We start from the raw sequence: 19,563 nt of genomic DNA, 5'->3' as shown, positions 1-19,563 counted from the left end.
GGAAGAAAGGTATGATTGGATGGAAAGGCCTGAAAGATTCCCAGAGTAGAGCAAGTGAGCAAATCTTAATCATTTTTTATATTTATTTTTATTTATGGCTGTGTTGGGTCTTTGTTTCTGTGCGAGGGCTTTCTCTAGTTGTGGCAAGTGGGGGCCGCTCTTCATCACGGTGCGCGGGTCTCTCACTGTCGCGGCCTCTCTTGTTGCGGAGCACAGGCTCCAGACGTGCAGGCTCAGTAGTTGTGGCTCACGGGCCTAGTCGCTCCGCGGCATGTGGGATCTTCCCAGACCAGGGCTTGAACCCGTGTCCCCTACGTTGGCAGGCAGATTCTCAACCACTGCGCCACCAGGGAAGCCCCCTTAATCATTTTTACAGTAGTGTTATCTACATGTACCTTGTTGTGTAACTGATCTCTAGAACTTTTTCATCTTGCAGAACTGAACCTCTGTACCCTTTGGACACTAACTCTCCTTCCCACCTCCCCCTCCCTCTAGCAACCACCATTCTATTTTCTGTTTCTAATAGTTTGACTATTTCAGATCTCCCACGTAAGTGGAATCTTGCGGTACGTGTCTTTTTGCGACTGGCTCATTTCACTTATCATGATGTCCTCAAGGTTCATTCATGTTGTAGCCTATGACAGAATTTCTTTCTTTTGTTTAAGGCTGAATAATATTTCATTGTATGTATATACCACATTTTCTTTATCCATTCATCCACTGAGGGGCATTTATATTGTTTCCACATCTTGGCTATTATGAATAATGCTGCATTAAACTTGGGTGTATATATATATCTTCAAAATCTTGTTTTCAATTATTTTGGATACATACCCAGAAGCTGGATTGCTGGCTTATATAGTAATTCTATTTTTAATTTTTGGAGGAACCTCCATACAGTTTTCTAAGTGGTTGCAGTGTTTTACATTCACACCAACAGTGCCTAAGAGTACCAATATTTCTACATCCTCATTAGCACTTCTTGTTTACTGTTTGTTTGATAGTGGCCATCTCAGTGGATGTGAGGCAATATCTCATTGTGGGTTTTTGTTTGTTTGTTTGTTTTTGTTTTTTTTAACATCTTTATTGGAGTATAATTGCTTTACAATGGTGTGTTAGTTTCTGCTGTATAACAAAGTGAATCAGCTATATGTATACATATATCCCTATATTCCCTCCCTCTTGTGTCTCCCTCCCACCCTCCCTATCCCACCCCTCTAGGTGGACACAGAGCACCGAGCTGATCTCCCTGTGCTATGCGGCTGCTTCCCACTAGCTATCTATTTTACATTTGGTAGTGTATATATGTCAATGCTACTCTCACTTCATCCCAGCTTTCCCTTCCCCTTCCCCGTGTCCTCAAGTCCATTCTCTACGTCTGCATCTTTATTCCTGTCCTGCCCCTAGGTTCTTCAGAACCATTTTTTTTTTTTTAGATTCCATATATATGTGTTAGCATATGGTATTTGTTTTTCTCTTTCTGACTTCACTCTGCATGACAGACTCTAGGTCCATCCACCTCACTACAAATAACTCAGTTCCGTTTCTTTTTATGGCTGAGTAATATTCCATTGTATATATGTGCCACATGTTCTTTATCTATTCATCTGTCGATGGACACTTAAGTTGCTTCCATGTCCTGGCTATTGTAAATAGAGCTGCAATGAACATTGTGGTACATGACTCTTTTTGAATTATCTCATTGTGGTTTTGATTTTCATTTCTCTGATGCTGAGTGTTTTTTCATATGCTTATTGGCCATTCGTATGTCTTCTCTGGAGAAATGTCTATTCAAGTCCTTTACCTATTTTAAAATAGATCTTGTTGTAAAGTTGTGGGAGTTATTTATGTGTTCTGATATGAACCCCTTATCAGATATATGGTTTGTGAATATTTTCTCCCATTCTGTAGGTTGCCTCTTCACTCTGTTGACTGTTTCCTTTGCTGTGTAAAAGTTTTTAAGTTTGATATAGTACCATTTGTCTGTCCTTGCTTTTGTTGTCTGTGCTTTTGGTGTCATATGGAAGAAACCATTACCAAATCCAATATTATGAAGATTTTCTCCTATAGTTTCTTCTAAATGTATAATAGTTTCACGTCTTACATTTACATTTTTAACCCATTTTGAGTTAGTTCTTTGTAAGTGGTGTAAGGTAAGGGTCCAACTTCATTTTTTTGCATGTGGATATACAGTTTTTCCAGCATCATTTGTTGAAGAGACTATCCTGCCCCCATTGTGTAACCTTGGTACCCTTATAGAAGCTTATTTGACCATATACTTGAGGGTTTGTTTCTCGGATCTTTATTTTATTCCATTGGTTGACATGTTTGTCTTTATTCCAGTCCCATATTGTTTTGATTACTGTAGCTTTGTAATATGATTTGAAATCAGGAATATGAGGTCTCCAGCTCTATTGTTCCTTTCCCAAGTTTGCTTTGGCTCTTCTGGGTCCTTTGAAATTCTGTATGCATTTTAGGATTTGTTTTTCTATTTCTACCAAAAAATGCCCCAGAGAGAGAGGTTTTTGATTTTTATTTATACTGATGATGATTACTTTTTCATGCTGTAATTCCCAAGGCCGCCTTCTTAATCTTCAAACCCTAACAATGAACTGTAAATTATGATGGTAACCCAATTTCTGCAGATGAAAATATTTAGGTTTCTTAAACCAAATGGGATTTCTCGCTTGACTGTAGTCTATAGTACATAATTTTCAATATCAAATAGTACTTCTTGAAACTAAGGACAAGAAAAAATAACCAATAATTTTGACCAGCATGCCCCTCCTCTCTAATGCTGTTACCCAAGGCTCTGACCAGGGAACCCCTGCCAAGTCTGGGTAAGGGTAAGAAGAATCATTGATACACATGCACAGCTGTAGCCAGGACCAGCTCCAGAATCTGTGGGCTCGATTCAAAATGAACATGAAGGGTCCTTGTCCAAAAGTTATTAAGAATTTTAAGACAGCAACAACAAATCATTAAATCAAGCATGGGGTCTAGTGGGTCTGTACAGGTCATATACCCAAGACCTAAGAAAGAGTTGGGGGAAACCAGAGCCTTGGATCAAGGGGAAGAGAAAAGAGGTGATGTCCTGCAAGGGGACCTAAGCTCAGATGGAGAAGACCTAGGCCAGTTCTCTGGAGGGTCATAAGGAAGAGCCCAGACCCTCAAGCTGCTCTCACTGGAGATTGGGGGGTGAAGATGCTGACCTGAGGGTTTGGTGTGGGTCAGGGTGCTTTCAGATGTGGCATGGGGAGAAGGTGGTGTTTGCTTGAAGGGAAAAGTGATGGTGACACAGCCTACTGCGCCCATCCAGACTTGAGCCAGGCTGGCTGGAAGACACAGACCTACTAGAGAATGGACTTGAGGATATGGGGAGGGGGAAGGGTATGCTGTGACAAAGTGAGAGAGTGGCATGGACATATATACACTACCAAATGTAAAACAGATAGCTAGTGGGAAGCAGCCACATAGCACAGGGAGATCAGCTCGGTGCTTTGTGACCACCTAGAGGGGTGGGATAGGGAGGGTGGGAGGGAGGGAGACGCAAGAGGGAAGAGATATGGGAACATATGTATATGTATAACTGATTCACTTTCTTATAAAGCAGAAACTAACACACCATTGTAAAGCAATTATACTCCAATAAAGATGTTAAAAAAAAAAAATTTGCATGGGAGACCACGCTATGTGGCCGTCAGCCCTCATGACTGGCTTCAGTCTTGCTAATTCAGTATCCCAGGGTGTGCTCCATCCTGCGATTGGAGTTGGACACACAGCAGGTTTTTGTTGGAGGGAAAGTGCTAAATATTAACAGAGAATGAGGGCAAGATTCAAAATGGTCCCAGCTGCCATGGTTGTTTTTGCACACATTGTGATTTGGACGAAACCCGTTCCCTCCCTGAACGAAGCTTCCCTGCGGGATTCCTTTAGACACGATTGACAGTTAGGCTGGGCGTCACCAACCTGCTCCTTTGTGCCTCTGAGTACTTTCTCTCCTGACCCTTTTTCATTCTGCCATTTGTTTCGTGATATACTATTTTTGCCTGCCTCAATTTGAGAGGAAAAAATGTTGAACTGCACAATTTTTAGCTATGGCCAAAGTCCTACAATCACTAGATTCAAAGATTCTCCTGTCTATGTTTAGTCAAAACTATTTTTCATAAAAGGGATAAATCCTTGATTCATTCGTTAGTAATCGGAGAGTCAAGACCTGATCATTCTCCTTTGTCCTGTTTTCTCTCGTAGGTTCTCACTTGGTGCTTAGACAAAATCAAAATGAGGAAGCATCGGCATGTGCCTTTCGTGGTCACCTTTTGCCTTTTTTTCTCAGGCTTTTCCTTGACTCGTGCACAACAACAAGCAGGTAAGATCCAGAAACATCTCTTCATTTCATTAAAAGGAACAGTATTCTCTGATTTTAGATCTTACACATCATGTGCTGAATATAGAGCTTAGATAAGCTTTGAAGAGATAACCAAGCCATTGACTACAGGATGTTCATTTATTTTACAGACTTTTTGCTCCTCTTTATCCAGTGAGAGAGAGATTCTTTTTACTGAAACTTGGGTTTGCTATCTTGGCGGTGGTTGGCAAGTGGTTTGTTTTTACCTTGGGTGTGAGCAGAAAGTTTGTGTCAAAAATATTTTACCATCTGAAGAGCTTTTCCACATTTCTCGCACTGGTTGATGTCTGAGCACATAAAACCCAGAGAAGACAATGGTTGAGAGTAAAAAATTAATTTTCCCTGACAAAAACAAACACAAATGTCACCATTTCTTTCTCACTCTGGACAGGAAAAGACATTTTTCATCTAGAATCATCAAATCTTTAAAGTATCAGTTTCCCCAAACTACTTAAAAATAGATCCCCCCCCCCCAAAAATAGATCCCAACTAATCCTATTAAGAACTTGCTCACAGAGTTTTAGAAAAATGAGAAATGGTTCATGTATTGTGAGCTGGGAAGGATTGACTTGGGTCCCTCTCCTTTGCTTGGAGAGCTGAGCTTCTGATGGGGATTCTCCCTCCAGATCTGGTAGTTCTTAGATGGTGGCCTGGTGAGGACCACCTCAATGCCAGGGGAGCATGGGTTGGGGCATCGGGTCAGCCCCAGGTGAGTAGAGTCCAGGGGCATGCTGTGCGCAGCCAGCCTGGCCCAGTGCAGAAGGGCACTTCCCAGACACCCACAGCCTGGCACTTTGAGTCTCCTGCTCCTGCTTTTGAGAGAGAACTGGATTCATCTTTGAAAGAGATGAATACTGTTCAGCATCTAAGAGGGCTTCGATGGCTCTGAAAATGTAATGACGAGTTAGGGTACCTTTCTTCATGCTAAAAAGTCTGAAAAAAATGAGACTTTGCCTTTCCCTACAGTTATACAAGTCTTCTTCACTTAAGATGTATTTATGACATTTATTTTTAGGGCAAATTACCCAAAGCATGGGAGGTAAAACAGTAGTAGATTTAGTTCAGGTAGAACGTAGTAGATTTCAGTATTCTATCTTGTCAGGGCCAAGTTTCAGACCCAAAGCTGAGGAAGGAATTTCTAAGATGATGCTTGGTTACCTGTGATAGGATATCCTTCCCGTCCGAGCAGGTGGGTCTTGGGGTTCAAACTACCACAAAGAATCATCTAGAGTTAAAGGACACCCCAGGGAATGTTTCTCCCCATTGTGGAACCTGCTACTGGTCCATGTATGGCAGTCATTGCATATGGAACTTGGCCCAGTGACTGGGCACCGGCAGCTGTTGGGTCCATGTGTCCAGGTCCCTGTTTCTCAGGTAAGTCAGCGTCCCCGCCTGTTTCACACATGAGGTGTAAATTATTTAGTAACAACACAGTGGAAACTGAATGAGTTGAGGAAGGCTTTGCATTGATGGGAAGTCATTTCTTGAACAGGAGAAACATCTAAACCAATGTCTTTTTAAAAAGATGTCACAAATGGCGCTGCTGCCGATATAATATTTCTAGTGGATTCCTCTTGGAGCATTGGAAAGGAACATTTCCAACTTGTTCGAGAGTTTCTATATGATGTTATAAAATCTTTAGCTGTGGGAGAAAATGATTTCCGTTTTGCTCTGGTCTGGTTCAACGACAGCCCACATACCGAGTTCCTGTTAAATACTTATCGTTCTAAACAAGAAGTCCTCTCCCATGTTTCCAACATGTCTTATACTGGGGGAAGCAATCAGACTGGAAAAGGATTAGAATACGTAATGCAAAATCACCTCACTGAGGCTGCTGGAAGCCGGGCCAGTGATGGAGTCCCTCAGTTATCGTAGTGTTAACCGATAGACACTCAAAGGATGCCCTTGCTCTGCCTTCAGCGGAACTTAAATCTGCTGATGTTAAAGTGTTTGCAATTGGAGTTGAGGATGCAGATGAAGGAGCGTTAAAAGAAAGAGCAAGTGAACCGCTCAATATGCATATTTTCAACCTAGAGAATTTTACCCACTTCATGACATAGTAGGAAACTTAGTGGCCTGTGTGCATTCATCCATGACTCCAGAAAGGGCTGGAGGCACAGAGACCCTTAAAGACATCACAGGTAATGGCAACATCGCCAAGCTGCTGCCTGCCTCGCTCTTCTTTGGAGATAAGCTTGGCAACCGCTGGCGTTAAGGCAATATTATGGCTAAAAGATGGTGGGCGGATTAGGGAAGAGATGCCTGTTCACAGGTCTAAAAACAAAGGTTTGAATATTCTCTGTAGTCTCCTTCCAAAACAGAGCAATTCACCTATCTTCAAGAGGAATTCTTTGCTTTTGAGACAATTAATATTCTAACTCTAAAAAGCACATCCTGATATTATGACCCCACAAGAAGTTGCTTCTATCTTCCTTGGACAAGACAGACTCAGTATAGCTGGGCAGGCATCTAACAAAAATCCCTTCATTGTTCCTGGGATAGAGAGCCCGTTTCCTTTAAGGAAAGCTGAAAGAGCTTGAGTGGAGGGGGAAGGGGGGGTTCCACTTTTGGGTCCAGTGAAGCAACATGCAGAGCTCCTCTCTTTGACTCTATGGGATTTATTTCAGAGATTTGATGGAATTAGAATTGTGAGAAGCCTTAGAGATGATCCAGTCCAAATCTCTTTTGAAGAAATTGAGTTTTAGAGCTGGAGGCCCTTACATGTTGGCTCTGGAGTGGGTTTTCTCACTTCTCCTCCATGCTGTCACCATGGTTGTGCCCATAGAGATGCTTCTGATTCCAATGGTCCTTTTCAGTGCCACTCTGGAAGTACTGATGATGCAGCGACTTTACATGGATGTGTTCGTGCATGGTGACGTGCATGGAACTAATTGCCTGGCAAGTCACTTAACCAGTCACACCTATTAGCTCTCTTGCCAGTGCTAAGTGCCAAAAGACTGATAGGGAAGAAATTACACAGGTAAATTTCAAATGTATTGCACCACAGCAATTCTGACCAGGGTTAGGCTTCCTTATCAGCGACGGGCAGGACAGAGGGACCTCCCTATGTCACAAAATGAGTCCATGTCGCCAACTGACAGTGGGTAGCAGAGAATTCTAGGAGAATGGGCAGAAAGCTAGGGTGGAGTCAAGGGCCTCAAGGGAGAGATGAGCTCCAGAAGGAGAGACGTGTGTCCCCCAAGATGAAGGGAAAGGAGGAGAAAGGGATCATATTTCTAAGATATTGAGGTGGAAAGGGGAGAGGTTGAGAGTGTTCAGGTTGAGTTGGCATCAATCATCCAATAAGAGAGGATGACAGAGGGAGAGAAGCAGTGGTGCTTGGGAGCTTGGAGGTATCGAAGTTATTTTTGAACAGCTGCAACAGGGCTATGAGGAAAGGATCACAAAACGTTCAAGAAGCAACTGCTGACTTGCAGTGATGTTCAGTTGTTGTCAGAGACCACAGCCTGGGGTCTTGTCCATGAGCGTGGCTCCCTGGTGTTCTGAAGGTATCTCAGGCACTCTTGGAAGAAAAAAGTTACCAGGTTGGAGCTTGCAAAGAGAGGATGGTAGAGAGGCAAGAAGATCTTCTTGGGAAGGAAATTTACCATTGTTAAGATGGTAGCTAGTAAATTCCTGAAATAGCCCGCCCTGGGGACCTGGCTGGGCGGGGAAGCAGATGAGAGCTGGAAGGGGCTGGGAGACTTCTGGAAAGCCAGAGGAGCAGGGGTCAGGATGAGGGGGCAGAGACCTAGAGGCAGTTGACGAGGAGTCCAGAGAAAGGCTTTCTGGATTATGATCAGAATAATGGTGTTTTTTAGGCAAATAGTACTAGACATCAGTTTTTCATAAGAGAGATTCAGAAAACGAGGAGTGGGGAGCAAGATGAGTTGATGTCATTAGATAGGAGCCGGGCAGGCAGATCATGGTTATGAGAAGGGTTTCAGGACTAACCAACCCCAAGGTGTTTCAGGAGATTGTTCATAAAATGGTTTCCCCAGTGGTTATCTGTGATTTCAGCTTTGATAGGGATGGGAGGGCTCATTACCCTACCAGTGGTTCTACTTCTAATAGAGAGGCGTGAGGCACAGTCTGGATTATTTGCATTAAACCTGAATAGCATTCCCTACTTCAAATGATGTGTCTCACCTCTGCATTATGACACTAGTGTCGATCCTGCCAATTACAGGAAAAGAAGGTGGACCCTGAGAGCACCCCAAACCAGGCACTGCAGTTCACAAGGAGGTTACAAGATGGCAGCTCTAATGACCTTTTCCATTTGCTACAATGTTCTCAGCATCAATAATTCACTAATCATTGCCTTTCTGAATATAGGGATAATAACTCATCCATGTCAAAAAAATGAAAGGGATCAGGAGAGAAATGGAACATCTTCTCTTTATTGGTGTTTTGGCCAATTTAGGAAAAAGGGTGGATGAGTTTGCCATTATGTTTAACAATTATATAAATGGATAAACGATTAGATTACCATATGAATGCTAAATGAGCCTGTCAACATAGTCTGTTTCCACACAGATGACAAAACCTTTGTTTTTATGCCAAGAAAGCATCTCTGTCTTCTAGTGTCCAAGCCACTAGCAGCACCAGGGTGGAATATTAATCCATTTATGTTGTCTTTTCTAATTAACTTCACTCTGCAATTCTGCCAGTATCATGTCCCACTGCATGTTCCACAGCAAAAAAAATAAAATAATAAAAATTCTCTGCTTATAGTTGTTGGGAAAGGTAGTCAGGAAGGCATTATGGAGCTTGCTAATAAGTTAGGGCCATTTCTTTCCATTTCCTGCCCACTAGGTAGGTAACTTTTTCCCATGAATATATATATGAGGGCCACTGTTCTAAATGAACTGTACTCAAGTAATCACTGAAAGTTGTGTTTTTTTAAAATCCCTTTTATCAATGGATATAAAATACAAAAGCTTTACTAAAGCAAAAGCTAAAGTTGACCTATATATCAGTGAGGATGAGCTTTCTTTTCTTTGCAAAATATAAAGATTTAGAAAACTCGCAAAACCTATCTGCAGTTTTGTGTTTGCATAGGAAATACAAATGTGATCTTTTAAATTTTGCTTGAAAAAAGGAAGCATCCCATGAGCTAAGGAAAGCATTGTGCCCACACCAATGTGCTCAGGAAAGTAGTGTTTCCAACGATGTTGAAGGAACCTATGATTTTTCCATGGATGTTTCGAAACTTTTCCATAGAAAATGCCACAGATGGTGTGATACGTGAGCCATAAAAGCAGAAAACCAGACAACTTCACATTTTAAATTTTAGAAAGATCTGATTCCTCTTAGAGTTAATATTGATCCCTGGTATGCCTTGCTGTACACAAGAACCGGTGTCTCTTGTGTCTGTCTGAGGCTTCGGCTCTCCTGGATAACAGCATGCCCTTGTGTGTCCCATCATTGTGTGCATAAGAGGACAACGTGGTTTTTTCAGTGATGACAAATTATCCAACATTTTTCTATGACCTGCTGCGGTTCAGCTTTTTAGAAGAGCAATAATCAAGGGTTTTCCCTCAGTGTTTGTCTATTTTATTTATTTTATTGTGAACCGTAGTCAAAAAGTATAAGAAATTAATAAGGAATGAGTCATCTGTGATTTAGGGATCGTTCTTCTTTTATTGATCTTAGGTTCAGAATTAGTCCTTCCTTTAAAGGTCTCGGTTTGCTGAGTAAGGGGCAAATCTTCCTTTGTCCCTCAGGGTCATTGGTGTAGGCCTGGGAAGTGCTGAGGAATTTTGTGGTATGGTTTGCTGAGCCTGGAGCTCCCGGCACTATGTGGGCTATTTCTATGGCTTGGAACATAATTCACACTGCTGGCACCGCACCCTCCCATAAGATCCTTCAGGAACCCTATGGTTTGGTTAAAGAGTAGCAAATGCTTTGGAATTCTTAGCAAATGCTAAGTTAATATCTTATAAAACCTTATAAGATATTTTCACATTAGTATCTTTCCCTATGAAAGGAATTCCTCTGCAAAATTGTTGTTAGGGGTTTCATGTATGTAAGGGGAGAAAGAGAGCAGTTCTGATTCCAGTAATCCCAATTGCAGCCATCCTTGGCTCAGATTACCCAAGGGGAGAGCTTGGGTAAGAATATCATTTCACTATAGCAAAATTCCTTAATTTCATGAGACAAGATTTGTATCCTGTTTCCATTGTGGAAATAAAAGCAATTTTGTCGGTACCAGGAAAAATTAATTTTACATATAAAATGTTCACTGCCATTAAAAATATCAGAATGAATGATTGTTCATATAATATTACAATTATACTCCAAACATAGCTTCCTAAAATCCAGAATATAAATACCATATATGCTCACATAAAATCTCTTCCTTTTCCTAACACACACTTAAGTTATTAAAATATATTTGCTAGAATAATTTTGCTTTTCATATTGTTTAAATCAGCCTGATTTAAACATTCTAGCAGATGAGCCTTTGAAATATTCCACCCAGGTTCGTAGTTTATTGATTGCCATTCCTTGCTCAGTGCTTCTGTGAAACTCCTGTTCTCAGTAACAGAATGGAAGTGTCATGTTTGCCATTGTGGGGAGAAAAGAGATCTTGGTCAGCCTTTTTATGTCCATTTGTATATCTCCAGAGCTAATTCTGATTCAGGGTTTACTAGATGCCCATGGTCCTGCCAGGCACTCGGTCTAGGATGTCATAAAAATAAGGTTGGATAATTATGTCATGACTGGTTTCATATCACTCTGCTTAACATTGTTCTGCATTGTGTGATTGAATATAGAGGCAATGGCAAAAATAAATGAAGAAAACATTTAGCTGAATCCCAGACTTGCATTTGAGTTTCACGCAACTAAACGTCATTTGAGAAACGAAAATCAAACCAAAATGGATCAGAGTATTTTTGAATCAAAACTGTAAATGTTGTGTGAGTTCTTCTTTTCATATTCCCAAAGTGGTAGATACACAGCCATTTTGGTTTTTAAAGTAAAAAAGAAGGAACAACATTTGCTCAAGGAATCAAGTGTTTAACATACTGGGGTGATGAATCACCAAACCCTAAATCTGGGATTCTGTTTTGTGCTGTGGATTTGGACAAAGAAAATTCTTATAATGACTTGAGGATTATAAGAGAAATGTCCTCAAATTAGAAATCATCTTTGGACCTTTGTTAACATACTCCTTTACTTTCTCCTGTAGGTATGGTAATGCACACTTCCATGCAACTACAGTTCCCTCCAAATTTAGTAGAACATTTCAGAATATACCCAGAAGTTGAATATGTTTTGAAATTTGACTACAAAGATGGCACAGAAGAAAATTTGATATTAAATGCCCCTACTTAACACCATCATTTCTGTTAAGAAGTTGCCTCTTATCCATTCAGAATGCAGAACTAAAAGAGAATTTCACATTCCTTAATCAACATGTGTTTTGTTTGTCCATATTTCGTGTTTCTTATTGGTTTCCCAAGAAACATGTCAGAACACTGAACGGTGCATGTGGTCACTTGTTCTAATGCTTTCACATTTTTTGCATTTCTCTCTTTTAAAGCACAAGACTCTGCTGACATTATTTTCCTAATTGATGGATCAAACAACACCGGAAGTGTCAATTTCACAGTCATTCGCGACTTCCTTGTAAATCTCCTTGAGAGACTCTCAGTTGGAACTCAGCAGATCCAAGTGGGGGTGGTCCAGTATAGCGATGAGCCCAGAACCATGTTCTCCTTAAACAGCTATTCCACCAAGGCTCAGGTTCTGGACGCAGTGCAAGCCCTGGGGTTCATCGGTGGGGAGTTGGCCAATGTCGGCCTTGCCCTTGATTTTGTGGTGGAGAATCACTTCACCCGGGCAGGGGGCAGCCGAGTGGAGGAAGGGGTTCCCCAGGTGCTGGTCCTCATAAGTGCTGGGCCTTCTAGTGATGAAATCCGAGACGCGGTCATAGCACTGAAGCAGGCTAGTGTTTTCTCGTTTGGCCTCGGAGCCCAGGCCGCCTCCAAGGCAGAGCTTCAGCACATAGCTACCAATGACAACTTGGTGTTTACTGTCCCGGAATTCCGTAGCTTTGGGGACGTCCAGGAGCAATTACTGCCGTACATTGTTGGCGTGGCCCAAAGGCACATTGTCTTGCAACCGCCAACCATTGTCACCCAAGGTACGTATGCTTTTCTCACCATCTGTGTGGTAGTGGGGTGTCTGTGTGTGGTTTTGTAGAAGTCAGGGGGGCACCTTGCAGAATGATTTGCCTCGGGAGAACCTGTAAGTACCCACAGCCGAGTCCTTCCAAGATGAGCTAGTTATTGGATGTGGTGTCTGTGACGGTTGCAGTGTTCCAAAAAACCCAGAGATCTGAGATGGAGTGGAAAGTTCTTGTTAGAGCATGAGTTGTCAAGAAGTGTGCTTTTAAGGCTAATTCAACAAACCTGGTACGTTGAGGTTATTAAACATCGTCGTATGACCTACTTATAATGCAGTCATCCTAAAAATGGATCTCAGGGGATCATTACGGTTCCGAGACAGTTACTCCAGGATAATGGCATTGAGCTCTAAAAATCAGCCCGTTAGAGTGTGCTGACATGTGAGAACTGTCTCCCCAAAATCAGTTTTGTGATGTGAAGCAGGAGTGGCATTTCTGGAGGTAAGAAATAACAAAGCACTCACTTGGGGGGATGTTTATGAAAACCTTGTTTCCTGTGTTTACTGAATTGTAGGGTAGCTCTGTTGACGGAGTGATTATACACTCAGATGGGAGGCCTTTGGCAAAAGAGCCCGACTGGAGTCATTTTAAAACAACAGATAAAACTAATCAAGTCACATAAGAAAATACATTTCATGGACATGGGAGGTGGGAAGAGTATTTAAAAATTTAAGTAAGAACCCAGTGGTGCTTGATGCTGTGGCAGGTAAAAATCTGGCAGATCCAGGTGGACCAGGTTACATCACTGGTGATCTCACCCATCCGTCAGGGATTTTATTATTAATGGTTTTAGGCATATTGCTGGGTGGGGTAAATTAAGAATTGACGCAAAATTACATCTGGAAAATTCTCTTGATATTTCCAGACTTCCCTCTGATTGGAATACAATCTATCAATATTAAGGTTTCTCTGGGCTTGCATGCTTTTGGAAACAAAAGAATGACTTCCATAGGTTTTGTAAACACTCAGGAAGCGCCACGGCTGCTGTCCGAAGAGCGGGCCTTTGGTCCTAGGTCTTATGTTAACCAGCTGTGTGATCCTGGGCAGCCCACACAGACTTTCTGGGCTCCAGTTTTTTGAAGTGATGACAAAGGATGAAAGGATATTTCTGTTCCAGGAGAAGTTTCAAGTTCATTTTTATCTATGGCAGTCCAGGCCCTTATTTCAGCTTTCCCCAGCTAACTTTCACTCCTCACTTACAAAACCGTCTTTAATCTTTGTGCTTCGTCTGTAAATATTCAACAGATATTCTTAGCTATCAGGTATGTGCTGGACACCTTGCCAAGCACTGGGGACCCAGTGCTGGTGGACCAGACTGATGTGGCCGCTGGCTCGTTGCAGTATAATGGGGAGATAGATCACAAAAACGTGAACCAACGACCAGAAAAACTACTCCCAGAGCGTGACAGATGAGGACGATAAAGGGGGCTGTCGTGGAAAGAAGGGCGAAAGAGAGCTGTAGGTCAGGTGGCTGGTGTGAGGGAAGGCTGGTGTGAGGAGCTGCAGGACAGAAGCAGACGAGGAGCAGAAGGAACAAGGTACCAGGCGTGGCGATCAGTCGTGCAGCACGAGGGAGCCTGGCCGCACCCAGAACTGTCGGGGGAGGCGGGGCTGGAGCTCACTGAGGCCCGGAAGCCTGGAGAAGCCTCTGGTTTAGGGCGCGAGCATCACCAGCTTGGGTGAAGTCCTCCAGTGGCTTCTATTTTTTTCAGTGAAGCTGGGGGGATAGGAAGACCTGCTTTATTGGAGGTCAGGGTCCCCAAGTCACTGAGAAGAATCACCTAAGAGTAGCCTTGAGTCACCCTAAGAGGAGGGTGCAGAGGAAGACAGCACCGAGGAAGGGCGATGGGGGCTGGACGTTTGCTGGAGGAGATCTTGCTTGGCAACAGGAGCGTGAGAGAGAGAGGACTGCCACGGACCTCGGCTTGCCAGGGCTGCAGGGGACTTGGCATCCTGTGGGTCAATAGGGAGGTGAGGGCTGAAGTCGACTGGTTACAGGACCTTCAGGGCCCCCTTGGTAAGGGGGTTTCACACCGAGCCCCAGCAGAGCCGTGTGAAAGAGGGGAGACGGCTCTGTTGGCATCTCACAGCAGGAAGAGGAGGACTCTTACTGGAGGGGGAGGGAGGAGACAAGGTGGGGGTGAGTCAGCCCAGTGACCAGGGGATGAAAGGGATCTGCCTTCCTCTCCATCTATCCATGTGTTGCATACATCTTATTGAATTCAGGAAGCTCTGCATTTATCGTTTCAACTCCTACATCCACGGTATGGAAGGAGCGTGTGTGAGAGTGGGTGTTTCCAGGTGTGCTCGCTGTCTTTGTACGTGTCTAGAGAGCACACATGTGGTTAACTGCACAGCTGTATATATGGCTTTTAGGTGTATATGGAGAGAGGGAGAGGGAGGAAGCAGGGGGTGTGGCTCTCAGGGTCTCTCAGCTCCCCCGTGTAGGGAGAATCCACGTGTCTGCAGGCCTCGATGGAGAGTTGGAGGACTTGGAATTCACTGTTTACACCACGACTTAATGCCAAAGCAGTGGTCCCCACGCGCCTGTCCCTGAATGCTTTGTATCTATGGTACATTAACATGTTTTCTCTTAAAGAGGAGAGTTTGGACCCATGCTGTCAATATAATCAAACGTCAAGTGAACTAAAGTGTTACGTGCCGTCCATCTGACTGCAGGGAGTAACGAGGCCTCCTCACATCCAGATGATCACTTAATAAATTGCAAACACTCCTGCCTCTGCTTGAACCATTTACGATCTTACGAGTCTTGGAAGCCTTCTCCGTTTTCTAGATGGGGTGCTGTGGTCCGATATGAGCCTCGGTTCCCGAGACTCAGGTGTGCTGCCTGGGTGTCGATACAGCAGGTGGACACAAGTTCATAGTCACTTGGAGGCAGTGATCTTGTTAAGGTGTTTTTGCTTTGTGGTTTGTCTTTGGATTATCATAACCTTAACATGTAACGTGGGACCTGCACAATGCCTCTCTCTTAAATACAAATACTTCTGGGCCACTTGCTAGTTTTGACATCAATTTCCTTTTTATAAGTTTATGATGCCAAATAACTGGTGTTTTTTCCCCCTTGCCTGAAAAAATCAAGGCATGGACAAGAGTACCAAAAGGAACAGAGGTGCTTATGCTTTTTCAAGTTTTGCACTTGGCAATAGGTGTTCATGAAGTCAGGATTGTGAAGCACAGGGCTCTCCGAGCAGACACTGATCGCTTCTTTAATTATTTGAGCTACGGCTTCGTTCTCACCTCTAAAACCCAAGCTATGGATTTATGGTAGAAAAGAGCTTTCTGACATTTTTAGTGACAATATGGTAAATAAGCGGCAAATAAACCTACATTGATTTCTGTGCAACTATTTTGTAAAAAGTACTAAGAGAGGGTGGGGGTTTGGGGAGCGCCACTTGCCAGCCGTAGGGAAGCTATAACTAACGCAGCTATAACTAATGGGTGTGTTAGGACAAATTCCTTAGGGGCTCCCATGGACTTGACATTGGCCAGGGCAAAGGGAACTCTCCTTGGGTGGTGTTAGCTGTGTAGAGAGTCATACTGAATGTGATGCGTAAGGCTATTCTACTCACCTTGTCACGTTGCTACCTACAGTCATTGAAATCAACAAGAGAGACATAGTTTTCCTGGTGGATGGCTCTTCTGCCCTGGGACTGGTCAGCTTCAATGCAATCCGCGACTTCGTTGCCAAGGTCATCCAGAGGCTGGAGATCGGACAGGATTATATCCAAGTGGCAGTGGCTCAGTATGCAGACACAGTGAGGCCGGAGTTTTATTTCAATACCTACCCCACCAAGAGGGAGGTCGTGACCGCCGTGAGGAAAATGAAGCCCATGGATGGCTCGGCCTTGTACACAGGCTCTGCTCTGGACTTTGTTCGGAACAACCTGTTCACGGAGGCGGCCGGCTATCGGGCCGCCGAGGGGGTCCCTAAGCTTTTGGTGCTGATTACAGGTGGTAAGTCCTTAGATGAAGTCAGCCAGCCTGCCCAGGAGCTGAAGAGAAGCGGCACCATGGCCTTTGCCGTCGGGAACAAGGCGGCCGACCGGGCTGAGCTGGAAGAGATCGCTTTCGATTCCTCCCTGGTGTTCATTCCTGCTGAGTTCCGAGCCGCCCCTTTGCAGGGTGTGCTGCCTGGCTTGCTGGCGCCTCTCAGGACCCTCTCTGGAACCACTGAAGGTGCGGTGTGGAGGGTGTCAGACATATAAGAGGGCTGTCTCCAGGCAGAGTCTTTGGGGAAAAAACAAACCCAAGTTTTATTTGTGTTCAGCTGAGAGACACCTTTTAAATGATGGAAACCATAGCAGCAAACAAGATTTATTTCGGGTTTCCTTTTACCCTGACTTGGGAAATATATGACTTAAAACACCATGTGATACAACTGTATGTCTTAAAATGTCATAAAATAAGAATCGTGTGACTTAGGCTATAGGACCAGAGACCACCTGTCTTTGAAGCTTCTGGCAGAGGAGATCATCTCTCTGTTCTGATCCCTCTTGAGGTCCCAGTGTTCTGTCTCTACTGGTGACTCCTGTCCAGCCCCCTCCCCCCTCCACCAAGATGAAGCCTGGCTCTTCCTTTCCCAAGTAGACAGTCCACTTCTAAATGGTCCAAACCTGAGCAGCATAGAGCATTCATCCTCTGTCCTCTCTCTTTAAGGGATTTCCTTCAATGGGGAAGCATAGTGAGGGGATGCGTGTGCAGATAAAAACCCAGTGGTTCTCCAAACCCCTCATTTATTATGGTTATCACTGAACAGTTATTTTTAAAGACAGGATAACGGTCAATGAGCTTACGAATTGAATCAGTGCAATTCACCGTCCTTAAAGAAGATGGATATCACAGAAACAAGCTTTTCCGCCTCACAAACTTCACCACTGGAAGAATGTTCGGTGCATGACCCACGGTGCATGGATGCATGCTTTCTCCTCAAGCTCTCTGGTCTTCTAAAATCCTCTCTCTCTCTCTCTTTTATTTCCTTAAGACTTCTAATCCACACTTTCAGAGCCAAAGTTCAATTTGATAGAACATAGGATATAAGTAGTTGTTAGGCTTCAATTTTAGTGAAACCTCAGGGAAGAGATGGGGAAGATTTTGGTGACGTGTGTTGGGGAAAACACTCTGATTTGAGAATTGTACTTTCGATTCTTTATGAGCACAACCTCAGCCAAGCATAGCAAAGAGTCTCTTTGCATTTTAATGTGTTTCCATGATCCTGTGATCTCACTCAGGAGGAATCCCCATGGACACTTGTTGGATTATTGCCTGGCAATGCCGTGACTCTCCTATAGAAGAGTCTCAGTAGAGAATGACAAGTGGGCCTCCCTAGGAATATTTCAAGATGAGAACAGCCTAATTTTGTTGATTTTTTTAGCCTTAGGGAACTCATGTTCTCAGGTTAACTTGGACTAACCCTTCTAATCTATCTGTAAGTGGAAATTTCTCTGTAAATGTGCAGAGGGAAACCCAGGGGGACCCAGTCTCGCCCAGGTAAACCTGGCTCTGACCGTGGTCATAAGCCGAGTGATGCAGAAAGGAGCAACACCCTTGCAGAATTCATTTCCAGGGAAGGAATGTTCTGTTTCAAGGATTCTGATCACCTTTGTTGGTTGTAAACATTCTAGCTTTTGGCACTGTATCTCTCTGTGAGCCAACTTGGTTTCGTAATGTCGGCTATCAATACTCCTCACAAACACCAGCCCCCACTGGAGGAAAATATGCAGCTTTCTGCCATATTTTACGAGATGGACGTGCTTGGCCTCACTGATGTTCTCTGTGTTCTACATGTTGGCATGTGTGCCTGGGCTGTGGGCACACATGAGGAAGCCCTCTGCGGTTGTGTATGTCTCACTTTGTTTTCTGTGCTCCACTGCAGTTCACGTAAACAAAAGGGATATCATCTTTCTTTTGGATGGATCGTTCAACGTTGGAAAGACCAATTTCCCTTACGTGCGGGACTTTGTCATGAACGTAGTTAACAGCCTTGATGTTGGAAGCGACCATATTCGTGTCGGTTTAGTGCAATTTAGTGACACTCCGGTGACGGAGTTCTCTCTAAACACCTACCAGACCAAGTCAGATTTGCTAGCTCACGTGAGGCAGCTGCAGCTCAAGGGGGGTTTGGGCCGGAACACGGGCGCAGCCCTAAGCTATGTCCACGACAACCACTTCACCGAAGCTGGCGGCAGCAGGATCCGGGACCAGGTGCCGCAACTCCTGCTCCTGCTCACAGCCGGGCAGTCTGAGGACTCCTATTTGCAAGCTGCCAACGCCCTAGCACGCGCAGGCATCCTGACCTTTTGTGTGGGCACTAGCCAGGCCAATAAGGCAGAGCTTGAGCAGATTGCTTTTAACCCGAGCCTGGTGTATCTCATGGATGATTTCAGCTCCCTGCCTGCTTTGCCTCAGCAGCTGATTCAGCCCCTAACCACTTATGTTAGTGGAGGTGTGGAGGAAGTGCCACTCGCCCAGCCAGGTAACGCTCTCCGACTGCTCCGGGCTCCCTCTTCCCCCCTGACACCACTTTGGCAGGCAGATGGCCCGATCTGAATTCCAGAGCGTGGCAATAAGCTATAGAAAGATGATGGGCTCTCTTTGGTTGAAGGATTTTGAAGGGGGGTTTGAGACACTGTACCAGCAAGCTTAGATGCTCTGTCTAAAGGGTGTTGGTTCATGAAAGAAAGTCTAGAAAATCCAGCTTATGTTCTGTCCAGGTTATCCCACTCTTGATTCAGAAGCTTTACTTATTTATTTATTTTGCCCCAATGCCTCTGAAGATTCTGGTGAGCAAATCCAGATGGAAATGGGAGAAAAACAGAGAAAGACAGAGAGAGATGGATTCTCTTTCATACATGAGTATGCATTGGGAGCATTTAAAAATGGAAAGGATTTTCCTGATATGATATTTTTATGTTCCAAATCTGCTGTATCTAGAAAGTTATTT

General features: G+C 43.9%; 1 protein-coding gene across 1 annotated transcript in view; it reads left to right on the top strand.

Annotated features, from left to right (window-relative positions):
* The first annotated feature begins 4,251 nt into the window (after positions 1-4,251).
* Positions 4,252-19,563, top strand: part of COL6A3 (collagen type VI alpha 3 chain) — an 85,114-nt gene continuing 69,802 nt past the window's right edge. The window contains 7 exon segments of the mRNA XM_059929002.1: positions 4,252-4,369; positions 5,934-6,272; positions 6,275-6,451; positions 6,454-6,549; positions 11,958-12,560; positions 16,215-16,799; positions 18,496-19,095. Of these exon segments, the coding sequence (XP_059784985.1) occupies positions 4,282-4,369; positions 5,934-6,272; positions 6,275-6,451; positions 6,454-6,549; positions 11,958-12,560; positions 16,215-16,799; positions 18,496-19,095 (2,488 nt within the window). The 5' untranslated portion in view covers positions 4,252-4,281.

The sequence above is a fragment of the Balaenoptera ricei genome, chromosome 7, assembly GCF_028023285.1.
Source record: "Balaenoptera ricei isolate mBalRic1 chromosome 7, mBalRic1.hap2, whole genome shotgun sequence".
In the NCBI taxonomy this organism is placed as follows: domain Eukaryota; kingdom Metazoa; phylum Chordata; class Mammalia; order Artiodactyla; family Balaenopteridae; genus Balaenoptera; species Balaenoptera ricei.
Note: the sequence above shows the minus strand (reverse complement) of the source record. Positions and strands in the feature narration are given on the sequence as shown.